At 42.3% G+C, this 15,703-nt stretch overlaps 1 protein-coding gene across 1 annotated transcript in view; it reads right to left on the bottom strand.

The window, feature by feature from the left end:
- ADAM17 (ADAM metallopeptidase domain 17) overlaps positions 1–15,703 on the bottom strand; it is a 158,823-nt gene that overhangs the window by 36,827 nt on the left and 106,293 nt on the right. Inside the window, exons 9-12 of the mRNA XM_082251945.1 lie at positions 13,128–13,241; positions 8,842–8,986; positions 4,706–4,794; positions 1,048–1,200 (exon numbers count right to left, since the gene is read on the bottom strand). Coding sequence (XP_082108071.1) covers positions 1,048–1,200; positions 4,706–4,794; positions 8,842–8,986; positions 13,128–13,241 — 501 coding nt within the window. The remainder of the gene's footprint in view (positions 1–1,047; positions 1,201–4,705; positions 4,795–8,841; positions 8,987–13,127; positions 13,242–15,703) is intronic.

The following is a 15,703-nucleotide window of genomic DNA, read 5'->3' as shown; positions in this document are numbered from 1 at the left end:
GCAGGGCAGGCAGAGATCTGTGAGAGGGTCAGATTCGGCCCGTGGACCTTGTGTTTGACACACACGTTTTACAAGCAAGCAGGAGAAGTACTGTGAGATGTGATGCTTTGCTATTACCGTATGACAGGAAAGAGCTCTAAGTATGCATGTGTGACACTCCACCCAGTGGATGAAATCATCACTTACTCACATTGAGGACCTTCCTCAATGGGGTAGCTCCCAGTGCTCAGCCTGACCAGCTCTCAAAACCTAAGTAAGTAGGTCTTCAGAGATAGGGCAGCAGTGAGGCAATGCCAGTAGCTCTGGACCTGGAAAATGCTCTGTGCCCTACACGGAACCTAGTTTCCAAAAGGTCACTAGCAGTCTAGCCCACCAACATTCAGTCCAGCAAGGTCTGGACACGGTATTCCAGAATTCAGGACAACCAAGCCGGGTTGCTGCAATCAAAGAGACCAGATTTAGCTGTGATTTAAAGAAGAAAACAAAAAATTGAAAAATAAAAATGCGCTAGTAAAAAATAGGTTAATCTTATCACATCAGAACTAAAGAAAAAGCAGTATAACCTCCTGGGACAGGACAAAAACCCCCCACAATTTATTTAACTCATTCTTGGGGGAGACATAAGGAGGCTGTGGTTGAGAAGCTCAGACATTGCCTAGCTGTTGACTCCAACTCTTTCTTATTGACTCTAAAATTCCCCCTGGCCATCTGGAAGATAAAATACTGCCCCCACATGTTTGGATCTTCCCAAAGGCTTTCTAAGCCATCCTCCATGGGTTCATCCCCAGAAGATGCTTGCTGCACTTCATCTGACAAGACATTATCAAACCATCCATAATGCACATATCTCATATGTGTGATGTTGTACGAGAAGGGCAGTAGCTTTAAGCACTGTACTTTTCTAATGTCACCGAAAAGGAACAACAATTATTTGGTAAAAATCCATACAATAGTTGGACAAGGTATAATCTTATGTAAGTAATAATTAATATTTTTGCACATGGCTACATTAACAAAGAACACAAGCTGCATACGAGAGCAGTGTACCTTATTGTTCTGGTGGTCTCCACTCACAGCTATAGGGTACATCACAAATTTCCCACCTCGCTCCTCACTGGGTGCACACAGCTCCATGCTGTCTGGATCGTGTTCAGACCCGAAGTTATGGCCCAACTCATGAGTAGTCACCAGGTCAGCTTCCTGTTCAGAAATGATACAAGTTAAACTACATGAAAGACAATTGCAGAGTCCAAGTTAAAGAACACCTGTGATTTTTGATAGTTTGAGTAAAATACTGCACCTTAAAAAAAGAGGAATTTTGATTTACCTGTATATTCAATATCTAAGAGTACAGTACAGGACACATGCAAAATATTCATAGACACTGGGTTATAGGCTGCACCTCCATGAGGACATGCCCCTGAGTAGCTTCCCTATAATCCCACTCCATGAGGCCTGAGTCTTGAAGCAAGTAATGCAGAGTAACCAAGGAACAGATGGGAGGGTGGCCTGTGTCCCGAGCAGCTGTGAGGAGAGGTCGGGGGGGTTATCTTCTGCTTCGATCACCTAGGTGGTCAGAGCGGAAGTGGGAACCTGTCAAAATCATGTTTCTGCATACTCCAAAAATGACATTCTAAATGTGGGGTGGAGAGGAGGAAAAGCATTACTTCCACTTTAAGTGTTGTGTGGGCAATTAGTGGAGGAAAGAGCAAATATTCGCCTGAGGTTTAGCCACAGCTCCCCTTCATCCCGTTTCCACCATAGCTACCGTTGAGGGTATTCCTCGATGGGGTACTCACAGAGTAGGATGCGGAATATAAGATAAGCTTGCAAGAAAGGAGTATGCAGCAACCTAGGTGTAGACCGTCCTATAACGAATCTTTATGGTGAAAGTGCAGGAGGAAGCACCCGAGTACCATATAAGGGTACTCCTTATATCCTCTACGAGGAAGTAGTGGTAAAGTGTGCAACCAGTGGTGTGATTCAACAAAGCGGTTTAATTTTAATGCCAAGATTAAGAAGTTTACGCTGTAAAGTCAACACATTCCAAACAAAGCCCCGGTTTTTGCAGTAACGGTCAGAGGTACAGGATAACCCTGTCTTACCTGTTTACAACACTTTCCAATATATATATATATATATATATATATATAGTCCATGCTTTGCTCATCAAAGTGAGCCACGGAGATGGACCATGGCCCTGTGGCCCTGGACCTACCTGTATAGCACCCTGGGGATGACAGTATTGCACCAAGGTGAGCTATCATACAGGATCCAGTGCCAGAAGCAACATTACAGGCTGTCCCCACAACAAGGGGCCCAGGTACAGCTCCCAAAGTTTTACAGAGGTGGCGCTGCTTCTATTTTTGAGTTTAGAAGGCAGAGGAGGAGACAATTGAAGAAGATAAAATAATGAACTAGTTAAGGTAAGAGTGATTTATCTTCAAGGGAGAAGAGGTCCATCACCTTAGGCACTAGCAAAAAACTAGGGACCCTCGGAGTAATGTAAAGTTATAGGGGAGGTACCCAGGGTGCATGTCCTCAAAAGCTTTTCCAGTGTCCAATCACCTTAAGGTACAAGCCTATAATCCAGGGTATGGGAATTTGCTTGTGTCACTTTTTTTTTGTCGATATTCAATATAAATAGACAATAAAGCTTAACTCCAATCACCTTAGAATTCGGATGAATAGAGGAAGGGTTAGAACATCTGTTAAATGTCTGGTTCCCCATTTGAAGGTTTCTCCTACACTAGACAGAACAGGAATAGGGGAAAAAGCTTCCTACTTCCTGTCTGACTGGTGCCACACAGCAGGTAGTGGGCAGAAATCTCCCCAGTGGAAAACAAACAGCAATGAAAACAAATAATAAAGAGCCGGTGGTAGGTTGAACCACAGAACAGCAATAGTTTTAAGACAGTACTGCAATACTATATTTTTAACATTATGTGGTGTTGCAGATGAGACCTGTAAGAGCAAAGAATAAATTACCCCTCCTGTGTTACATGGGAGGACCTCGAAGGCTACAAATGAGAGCAATTAAGGTCTCAGCTTCCAGAAGCAGAGCTCTCCATTATGTATCAGAAAAACTGAAGGTTAAGGGAATTAAGAGAGGTGCATGGAAACCAGCCAGCCCCCAGTCGGATGTACTCACCCACCAGTCTGCCAACCAACCAAATAGGCCTGTCTCACGATGTAGGTAAAAAACAGGGTTTTAGTTGACACGCATTTGCAAACGCATGTGTAAGCTGCAAGGCCCCTCCACGTCACCCTGTGTTACTTGCAGTCCGAACACTAACAAATCTGAGTATCTCCACAATGGAAGCACATGGTTGCTAATGGATGGATGGCAACAGGTGGGACTGGAGGTGGCCCAATCTGCCCCCAACCTGCTCCCATCAATGACTGGTCTAAATATAGCTCTAATTAGCTGTGTTGTAGCAGTGGTACAAACTGAAATGGACTTGCTGAGACGCATACACCTCCATCACTTTGGTAGATGCAGTGTAAACACAGAATGGGACTTTACATGAGGCAAGAGCCTGTAAAGCACAGCGCCTCCATCCCTGATTTCATAAACTATTTAGGACTTTAAATGAGACACACGCAGGTCATGCTTTTGGTCTCCATCCTTGTATATGAAAAAATTTCATATACAAGGATGGAGACCAAAAGCATGACCTGCGTGTCTCATTTAAAGTCCTAAATAGTTTATGAAATCAGGGATGGAGGCACTGTGCTTTACAGGCTCTTGGCCTCTTGTAAAGTCCCATTCTGTGTTTACACTGCATCTACCAAAGGGATGGAGGTGTTTGCTTCTCAGCAAGTCCTTTTCAGTTTGTACCATTGATACAACACAGCTAATTAGAGCTATGATATATTTAGACCAGTCATTGATGGGAGCAGGTTGGGGGGAGGATTAGGCCACCTCCAGTTCCACCTGTCTCCCATACATCCATTAGCAACCATGTGCTTCCATTGTGGAGACACTCAGATTTGTTAGCGTTAGGACTGCAAGTAACACAGGATGCCGTGTAGGGGCCTTGCAGCTTACACATGCGTTTGCAAATGCGTGTCAACTAAACCTCTGTTTTTTTACCTACATCGGTTGACAGGCCTACTTAGTTGGTTGGCAGACTGGTGGGTGAGTACATCAGACTGGGGGCTGGCTGGTTTCCATTCACCTCTCTTAATCCCCTTAACATTCAGTTTTTCTGATACAGGGATGGAGACGCTAAGCATTACCTGCTTGTGTCTCATCTAAAGTCCCAAACGGCCTATATTGTTCGAGTCCTCCATTATGATCACAAGATGGGTGTTTATAAGGTGTGGAATGATGCTTGAAAATGAGAAGCTGCTGTTTGAGCTGAAAACGCTTAAAAAACACTTATGTCTTCAAGCATTTTCTATTCAAGTTTATGTGGACATAAATGCACAAATTTGCCTAAAAAGTAGCCCATGTACTTTTTTGAGCGGCAGTCGACGAAAAGCTCAAATGTGAACAGGAGGCCTTTGAAATTAAAGGGATTTTCCTTTTTGAGTGTTTCTGAGCATCAAGCTAAAAAAAGCTGAAGTGTGAACAGGCCTGACTGACAAGCTTTCACAATTTTGCAGATAACTAAATAAAGCATTGTTAGGATTCACACAGAAAATACAAAGATCAGGTCATCTTCTACAATAAAAGGGAGTATAGGCCTTTTGCTCATACCTTTGTCAGAATGGTTTTCCCATAATTTTTTGTACTTGTCAAACCAGTGTTTAAATAAACAGGCTTCTGTGATGATTCACTTTTATAAGCTGTGAGGAGAGAGAGATGAAGTCATGTCAAATGTGACATTTTAGAATAATGGAAAAACAGAAGTCATACACTACTTCTCAGACTGTGAAACCATGAAACAAAATCTCCTGTGACATTACTGTGACATCAAAGAATGAGGAATAGGACAGCGCAGTAAAAGTGAACTGACATAATGGCAAAACAGACACTCTGATTCAATGAATAGCGCAAGGACACCTCAAACAGACACAAGAAATTCAAAGACATACACTGCCAAATAACAGCTTTGTCTATAACTTGGAGATCTACTACTACTACTATCACAGTCATTTTCAAGCCCTGTGAAAATAAATGAAGGCGCACATGGGCTAACCCAGAGGGTAGTTTGCACACTATGACAAGCGACGCTACATGCCATTCTTGGATATTGGCTCAAGATAGCCTGTTATTAAGCAGATACAAATTTAGGAACAGAAAATGATTCCCAGTACAGTCCCAGATACAAACAATAAGCACAGTACATTGGGCGCTTTGCCCAATTGATCTGAATCTTTTTGCTTATTTCCGCTGGAATAATGGACAGTATTATTTACATTTAGGCCTCTTTCACACGGAGCGGACCGTATTGCGATACTCTACGGCACTTTTTTTTTTTTTTTTACGGACACGGATGACAATTGTGTCATCCGGCCCGTATGTCCGCATATCATCCCATCCGTTTGCGGATGATATACGGACATAATGTATGTCTATGGGTTTGCGGAGGTCAGCGGATAACTCCGCTGACATCGGATTTTGCGTCCTTTCCATTTTTTAAACGGAAGAAAAATAGGGTTCTGTTCCGTTCCAAAAAACGGAACAGAACTGAAAGGACACAAATTGGATGGTCATCCGCTGACATACGCAATCCCATTGACATGCATTATGTCCGTATATCACCCCCAAACGGATGGGGTGATATATGGACATACGGAACGCCCGTGTGAAAGAGGCCTTAAGTTTTTTTTACCCAATGTCAGACAAAAGTACAGATAAACCATGAATCTGAGATGGCTGATCCAGGAACTGATTGGCAGAACACCACATGTGGTGCACAGAAAGACCATTGTTACATTGTTTTGATGTTCATTAACAGTGGTCCAGAGTGCAAACAGGAGGCAGGGCAGTGGCACAAAGTGTATCATGGGATTTAAAAAACTGGATTTTTGTCTTACTGTAAAATCCTTTTCTCTGATGTTCACTGTTGGACACCGCTCCAGATCTTCTTGACCGATGGGTTTATGCTGCCCCCTACAGAAGTAGGACACTAGGGGGAAAAAATATTTGACTACGCCTATAGGGCAGTCCCAGGGGGTATACTCCCACTCCCTGCTATAGGACTTCAGTTTTGTAACAAGCAGTGTCAGAAGAACATAAAACCCAACTCAATTAGAAGGGCGGGTGCTGTGTCCATCAATGAACACCAGAGAAAATGATTTTACGGTAAGACAAAAATCCAGCTCTTTTGTTTATTGACGGACACGGCTCCAGATCTTCTTGACCGATAGGACATCCCAAAGCAGTGTCAATATGAGGGATGGAAGAACACAGCAAGGAGACACACTCCCCAAAATCTAAACATAGCCAACCAGGAAAAACAGGAGCTCAACCAGGAACAACTGGAACTCACCTGCAAATACACCCTCAGGACTAACCTCTCCAACAGCGGCCAGCAAAACCGTGCGGCCAAAAGAAGCATCCGCAGATGCAAACACATCCACCATATTAAATGTTGTGAAAGTATACATGGACGATCAGGTGGCCGCCTTGCAAACCTGTACTACCGACGCCTGATGAAGGAAGGCCCAGGAGGCACTAAGCACCCTCGTAGAATGCGCCTTAACCGGGAAAGGATCCTGACCTTTAATGGAATAGGCCTGCACCACCGTCTGCCTGATGCATTAGGAAACGGTTGCAGCAGATGCAGTCATCCCCTTACGGTGTCGATCCGTAAGGACAAAGAGAATCCAATTTTTCGGAACGACTCAGTCACCACGAGGTACACCCTGATTGCCCGAACCACATCCAAAGAGTGTAAGGCAATTTCTTTAGGATGCTTAGGCTTTGGACACAAAGAAGGCAACACAATGTCTTCATTTAAATGGAAACCAGAGACGACCTTAGGAAGGAATGACTGGCAGGTACGAAGCACCACTTTTTCTCTGTGAACCACCAGGTAAGATGAATGACAGGACAATGCAGCTAGCTCTGACACCCTGCACGCAGAAGTAATAGCCACCAAGAAAGCTACCTTCTGTGTCAAAGTGAGCAGAGGAATCTCACAAATATTTTCAAAAGGCGGTTTCTGAAGAACAGAAAACACCAAATTGAGGTCCCACGGAGACAACGGAGATCTGACTGGGGGAGCTAGGTGGCGGATCCCCTGAACAAAGGTGTGAACCAAGGAATTTTTGGCCAACGGGAGTTGAAACAAAAATAGCCAGGGCCGATATCTGGACTTTGATGGTACCCAAGGCCAAACGCTGATCTACACCTCTTTGGAGTAACTCCAAAACATGAGACACCGAGAAGGAGCGGGGGAACACCGAGAAGGAGCGGGGGAATCCCCCCCCCCGGGGAACCCCCCCCCCCCCGAGAGACTCACACCAAGTAATGTACGCCCTCCATACTCAATGATATATCTTCCTAAAAGTTGATTTTCTAGCTTTTTTTTTTTTTTTTCAAATTCTTTATTTATGGAAGTGGAAAAGGCATACAATATCGTCCAGAGCAATGATACATGACCAAACAAAGAACATTCGAACATCAAAACATGCATGAAAAAACCCAAAAAAGATATCCCAAGAGATAGCTTGAGACAATTACGTGAAACAATGACACATTTGGACAGTAGGGTCTGCAGATATGGCTCAAATACACTGTGATATTGAACCCCAATGTGCCACACAGTGCAACAGAAGTCTGTAAGGTGCCATGTCCCCGGGGCAATCTACATCCCCACCGGTATCTATCACATGGCCGGTGTATGGGAGATTTCTATCCTTCAGCACCTGGCTTTCAATAGCCAAGCCGTTAAAGCAGGATGGAAGATCGGTCCTTGAGTTAACAGATTTTCTCTGAGAGGAAGTCTCCAAGGGACATCGGTGATCAGCTGTACTAGGTATGCGTACCAGGACCTGCAAGGCCAGTCTGGGGCCACTAGGATGACCGGAATCCCTTCTGCCTCAGAGGTAGTCAAATCTTTTTCCACCTAGTGTCCTACTCCTGTAGGGGGCAGCATAAACCCATCGGTCAAGAAGATCTGGAGCTGTGTCCGTCAATGAACGAAAGAGAAAAGTAAAGTATTGTGTCATATGTAATGTGATCACACACAAGAGCCTGCAGAATGTTTTAACTAAAGGCTTCGGTATACGGTACTTAGTACTTATCTTCAGATGACCTCCACAAAAGCAGAACTAATCTAGGTCCTGAATTGGAGAGCCACCTGGACACTGACATGTAAAATAATAGGAAAAAATCTAAATTTTCATTATATCAAGAACTAATAATGCAACAATTTTAAACATTCTTTTTACATTACTTCACCTTCTCCTGAATGTACAGGAGCCATTCTCCAATATTCTGCTTCAGATTTCCTGGTTATCCTCCCTCTCCTCTGACAAACGTGTATGTTCTAAGGGTGCTAACTGCATTCTACATACTGTGATAAGACAAGAGTATGTTGAAGGATAATATTCTGAGAGTTAGGGGAGGTGCCAGTGGCCACAGACCACCTGGGCACTGCCTACATTGTTTGTGCTCATTGAAGCTAGAGTGCCCCTGCCAGCTGTTTTTTAGGTCTTTGAAACCTACAAATAGTGTCTCCCTGTGTGTCTAACCTTGGTTATTTTGTCAAGCACAGCGCAATAACATAGAACAAAAACTATACTGTTTGGATTTTTTGCACATCACTCAACAAAACTTACAAGCAAAGCCAGATGCAGACGGGGCTTTAACAGCCATTTAAAACACTGCCTACATCTGGCCTTAATGTGTTTCCAAAACACATTTAGATAATAAAGACCAACCTTTAGGGCAGATCCCTCCATGGGTGTTTGGCTTGTGGGATCCTACGTAAGCCAATCCCAGAGTCCCCATGTCAAAGTCTTGATAGGTGAAGAGATGGGCCAGACAGACACCAGATGCCTTTTCTGATATATCATAGCTAAACTGCTGTAGAAGGCAAATAAATTGATGGTTAGATTGAATCACAGCCCTCATCTGCAAATGTTTTTCCATTGCGGTGAATTAAAGTGGACCTGAATTTAAAAAAGTGAAGATATTAATTGTGCCAAAGCTGTACTTGAAAAATGCACCCTTTTCCTCGAATACTGCTTGAGCAATAGCAGTGCATTACCTGTGCCTTTTGCACTTTTTTTTGCCTTAAGCTTCACAGGTGTACATATGCAAAGGCACTATGCGCCTGATTGCTAGTTTCACAAGAGTTGGTGACATCAATATCCTGGCTGGAGAGGAAGCTGTATCTAAAGAAATTAAATCCATCCATGCATTTTAAAACACACAAAAATATATATATATATAATATACACATACATATATATATATATATATATATATATATATATATATATATATATATATATATATTCATTCCAGTGCCTATGATGTATGGAATAACAAATTAACAAATAAACAATAATGTGCCAATATGGGTGCTGTGCCTTCTAACCACTTAAGGACCAGGCCTATTTCTTATCTCTAAAAATCTGTAAAAATCTGTATTTTTTGCTAGAAAATTACTTAGAACCCCCAAATTTTATATTATATATATATATATATATATATATATATATATATATATATATATATATATATATATATATATATATATATATTTTTTTTTTTAGCAGAGACCCTGGAGAATAAAATGGAGACCGTTGCAATACTTTATGTCACACCGTATTTGCGAAGAGGTCTTAAAAACACAATTTTTTTTTGGGGAAAAAAAACACTTTTTTTAATTCAAATAAAAGAAAACAGTACATTTAGCCCAAGTTTTTTCTATAATGTGAAAGATAATTTTACGGCGAGTAAATTGATACCCAACATGTCATGCTTTAAAATTGCGCATGTTTGTGGAATGGCGACAAACTTTGGTACTTAAAAATCTCCATAGGCGACGCTTGAAAAACTTAGATCTAAAAAGGTCTAAAATTATTTATCTCGCTTGAATGATCGCTGCAATACCTCATGTGTGGTTTGAACACAGTTTACATATGTGGGCGCAGCTTTGCTCTGCGCAAATATGGTGAGTTCACTTCTGCGCGCGAGCTCGGTGGAAAAGGGCGCTTTACATTTTTTTTCTTATTTATTTTACTTTTATTTTTACACTGTCCCTTTAAAAAAAATGTTTTGATCACTTTTATTCCTATTACAAGGAATGTAAACATCCCTTGTAATAGAAAAAAGCAAGACAGGGCCTCTTTAAAGTGATATTTTGGGTCAAAAAGACCTCAGATCTCACATTTACACTTAAAAGCCCTTTAAGGCCAGGGGGCGGAAGTGAGGTTTGACATCGCTCCAGTCTTCCAAGGACATAGAGTCAATTGGGGACCAACTTGCCCTCACTCCACTTCCTGCCCATCAGCATAGAGGGTTGGATCTCTTTCCCCACTACCTATGGCTTCTGCAAGTGGGAAAAAATGACCGGGAAACAGCCGGAGGGGGGGGGGGTGTACCTCCCCCGTCACCCATGAAAGTGATTCCGTGGTAAATCCGCCACTGGGACCACTTTAACGTTAAAGCAAACCACCTGCTGTGTAAAAAAATATTGGTGTTATGGCAACAGATTGCTACCATATCCCTGGTATTTAACATCAAAGTAGTGACGTCAATGCACGGTGGGCGGTCTGCAAGTGGTTAAATTGTGAAGGAGATAGAGATAGAGATATATATATATATATATATATATATATATATATATATATATATATATATATATATATATATATATATATATATATATATATATATATAAATATATAAAGAGCGCTACCCTGTGACAAAATTCCTTTTGCTAGACTCGTGATAAATATAAAATATTAACAAAAACATTCAACAAGGAATGATACAAATACAAAAAATCCAATATATTATAGTTCATATAAAAGTCTGTCATTCTAAATCTTCTTAATTGTGAAATAAAATTCCATTGTACAAAAGTGCATCTGAGTTTAAAGCACTTTGGCACTTTTGCACAATGCAATTTTTAAAGTGGTTGTTAAGCCACTTTGACTGCTTCACATAATTCTCTCAGTTCCCTGATGACAAGTGCTCCTATCTCTGTGTTTTATAAAATAAATTGCCGCCTTTACTGTATTTCAGAGCGATTAACGGCGATCACGTGACCGGCCGGCTCTCTCCTCTCCCCGTCTGACAGATGCAGGGGGTGGGGCCGGGATTCCCTCACTGACGTCAGGCAGGGATAGAGGAGGAGAGGAGGGGGAGAGAGAGAGCCAGCCGGTCACGTGATCGCCGGAAGCCGCTCTGAAATACAGTAAAGGTGGTAATTTTTTTTAAAACACAGAGCCAGGAACACTTGTCTTTAAGGAACAGGGAGGATTATATAGGACAATAAAAGTTATAACAGCAGCAGGACTAGAGGGGGGGGGGGGCCCTGACACAGGAGCAGACAGGCAGGCAGGTGGGGGCGGTGTAGAACAGAGGACAGGAGAGCTGCGGATGATGGAGGCATGTTAACTTCATTACGGTGTCAGGGCTCAGCAGCCATGATATACCGTGGTCAGTTTACAGAGGGGAGGGTAGAAACTGGCAGGATTAGCCAGGTTTTTCAGGTGATACAGTGGGCCAAATTACAAAGCACAAGCACTGTTCTGTAAAACATGCTTAAAAGGGAACAGGATTTTTTTTTTTGGGGGGGGGGGGGGGGTTAAACGCTTTAAGAAGATTTAAAGTGGTTGTAAAGCCACTTGTAAAGTCTCTCCAATGCTCTCTGTTAGATAATGATATGTTCCCCAGTGTGTGTGATTTAAAAAAAAAAAAAAGCCGCTGTGTACCTTATTCCATAGCGCCGATCGGCGCTCACGTGATCACCCAGCTCTCTCCTCTCACAGGCTAACAGCTACAGTGAGAGGGGCTGAGAACTCCCACTGACATCAGCTGGTAGAAGGGGAGGAGAGGCGGAGAGGAGGAGAGAGCTGGGTGGTTACGTGAGTGCCGATCAGGTACACACCAGCTGCAATAAGGAACTCACCGGCCTTTAAAAATCACACACACTGGGGAACATAGCATTATCTAACAGAGGGGATTGAAGAGATTTTATATTGTTATTCTATTTTCAGAAGGGGAGCTGACAGGCAGGGAGGGAGAGGGGAGAGGACAGAGGAGAGATGTGGATGACGGAGGCACGCAAACTGACCACGTGTCAGGGCTCAGCAGCCATGATAAACTGTGGTCTGTTTACAGGGGGTGGGGGGTCAGAACCAGGCAGGATCAGCCAGGTATTTCAGGTGATACAAGGGGCCAAAATAGAAAGCACAAGCACTGTGCTGTATAACATGCTTTAAAGGAACAAGATCTATTTTTTTTTTGTTAGGGTTACAAACACTTTGAAATGATGGACTTTTATGGGAACTATGATATTTTGTATTTGTATCATTTATACATTGTTGAATGCTAGTAATTATTTTGTTTATATTTTAGAATCTACCACGAGTCTAGCAAAAATAATTTTGTCACAGGGTAGAGCACTTTATATATCTCTTTTACAATTTCCCTGGTTTTACTTCATCCATGTTATGTATCTGTGCTTCCTTCACCTCTCCTGATGCTTGATTACTACACCCACCAGTTATCAGATCACCAGACCATGAAATTAAGACTTAGGCCCCTTTCACACTATCCGTCCGTTGGACGGATTCCATTTTTCTCAGTGGGGGATCGAGCCGCCGATCCCCCGCTGAGCAGGAGGATGACAGCTGTTCTCCGTGCTGTGTGTGGAGACACAGCTGTCAGAGCCCCATGCATCTCTATGGGGGAAATCAGATGGGAACGGACCGTCGGTCCGTTCTCATCCGATCCGCTGGACGATGGAAAATAGGGTTTCCATCCGTCCAGATTTGACGGATTGGATGTCAGCGGACATGTCTCCGCTGACATCCGATCCCCCATAGAGATGCACGGGGGGACCGTTTAGATCCGCCAAAAAAAAACAAAAGGCAGATCTGAACGGTCCGCCTGTGTGAAAGGGGCCTAACAATTAAAGCAATACATAAACAGCAATGTGTCTGCTAAAACTAGATTAGCACCTGGTGTAACATGCTTGCCCTCTCACCTCCAGCAGCTGCTTTACATCCCAGGCATCCTTGTGCTCATTCGGATAATTTCTGGCCATGTTGTAGTGTATCCTGGAATTGGACACATTCTCTGGCTCCTTGTGAACAATGATCTACAATAAATTGTGGTAGATAGTTAGTAAAGTGTAGAACGGGTAACAATTTTGTTCTAACTGCACTGTAATATAAACATCTTTGTCTAAGATTTAAAAGCAACCACCAACGTGTCATAGAATGTAGTCCACCAAGATTGTTTATTTATTGAATGATCTCACTCATGAAAGTCAATGTGACATGTTCTAATTCCAAAAACACGCATAGCACAATCTGAAAGAAAATCCTTGCGCCTGGAAGGGTAAAAGGAAATGTATGGAATTAAAAGAACTCCGGAAACGTTGCTCTTAGCACTCACCTACATGTCTGCTCTAAATTATACATCCATTTTTATTATGTGTTTGAGTGGTAAACTGCATTTCAACGAATTGGGTCAGTCTTGCATTTTTAATCAATGTTTTTCATGTGTTTTTTGCGTGCAAGATATCATTTGCCGTTTTTTTGTGAGCAGTTGCATTGAAACACATGTATTGCACATGTACTACAACTAATTTTTTTCTCAAATACACCACATAAAAAAACAACATATTGATCAGCCACAGTTTTAAACTTTTAAGACTAAATAATGTGAGTGTGAATGAATCTTTAAATTGTATGTTTACATCAGTAGTTTTGTGATACTAGCTGAGCAAATAAAAAAAAATAACGTTGCCAATAGCAACCAAAAAGGTGTTTTTGTTCGACAACCTGTGCAAAAGTCCAAAGCAGTCACTCGTTTTTAAAAGCCGCCCACCTCCACTTGACACCGGCCACGTGTGTTCCAGCATGGTTCCAGAAGCCCGGCCGCCCCGCTGTTCTCTGCACCCGCAAGCGCCAGCGTCCTTCTGGATACTGGACAGCTGCGAGTAGACTCCCTCTCCTTACCCCATCCACACAGGACTATGCTGAATGCTGAGAACTATCATGTTACAGGCTTATCATAATGGAAACTTCTGTGTTTTTAACCCTTATGTGTCAAAATAAACGGTCAATACTGCACTTAGATGCACCTTGTGTACTTCTCACACTTGCTTTTAAACGCAGCCCAAAGCAGACTGGTGGAAATTCAGGCTATGGAAAATCTCACTAGATCTTTTAAGGAATAGGATGATAAGTATTGGAAGTTCTGGACTCCCTTTCTTTTATAGGGATCAGACACCACTTGCATCTCCAACTCAAATGCAGTGAGTCATGTAGGGTGTCCTCTGCTGACGGGAGTTCATTCCTTTCCCCCTGGCTCTTTTTACAAACTTGGTTTCTTTTCTATCCTATCTAGGGATGCACCGATCTGATATTTGGATCGGATATCGGCCCCGATACGGGCAAAATAGCTGGATCGGGTGAATCGGTAAAATTAAGAGATCCATCTGGTTTTGCTCTTTACATAGCATGTGAGGGAGCAGAGAACAGCTGTCAAAGAAAAAAAAAAAAAAAAAAGAGCCTCCTGCAAATGCCTTTCAACTCTCCCAGTTAAGTAAACACAATGATTACAATGTATCTTTAGTTTAACCTCTTAAAGACTAAACCCATGAAATCTTAGATTTTAAATGCAAAATTGTTATAAGGTATCTGCCGATACCGATCCGGAAGTATTTTTTTGTTATAAGCTCACAAAACAGTACTTCCAGATCGGACTCGGGATCAGCGATTTCACAAAGCAAAAGATTGGGACCAAAAAAGTCGGATCAGTGCATCATTAATCCTATCTTAGTATCCTCTTCTCATCTTTCCTTTTGCGTCTGTACTTTGGACTAGTGATCGACCGATATCGGTTTTTCGTTGCTGATACCGATACTGATATTTTGGCCATTGCATATCGGTATCTGCCAATATGGGCCGATATTTTGTACATTTAGAGTTTTGAAAAATAAAGACAATTTTTGACACAAATCTGGTACTGAACATGTGGGGTAGGTCTTTTAGCTGTAATGTGCAGTCTTCCCTTCCCTCCCTGCCTGCCAGGAATCCTGTATGAACCTAGTTTAGTGTAATTAAAATCCTAGAATCCACTTTTATTAGTGTTTTATATAAAATCCAGTGTGTGTTTTTGTAATAGAATAGTGGGAAATACCTTCATTACATCACTGCTCTGGGCTCTCCTCGCTAATTTCTGCAGTTTTCTCCTCTCATAGCTGTCAGGAGGAGGATCTCAGTCCCTCCCCTCTGCAGTGTACACAGAAGCGCCGGTATTAGATTAGAATAGTGTGAAATACCTTCGTTACATCTCCCGCTCTGCTATCCTTCTCTCCTCCCCCACTGACAGCTGGAGATCACGGAAGGGCCAAGCGGCGATATAATGAAGGTATTTCACACTATTAGATTACAAAAACACACACTGGACTATACTATATTAAACACTAATAAAGTGAATGCTAGGATTTTACATACACTAATATTACATACAGTAATATCGGCAATATCAGTAACCTCCAGGGCAGTAACCGATATATCGGGGAAAGTGCATATCGGCCCTCGATACATA

The sequence above is a fragment of the Pelophylax lessonae genome (assembly GCF_965119305.1).
Source record: "Pelophylax lessonae genome assembly, chromosome: 3".
NCBI classification, from domain to species: domain Eukaryota; kingdom Metazoa; phylum Chordata; class Amphibia; order Anura; family Ranidae; genus Pelophylax; species Pelophylax lessonae.
Note: the sequence above shows the minus strand (reverse complement) of the source record. Positions and strands in the feature narration are given on the sequence as shown.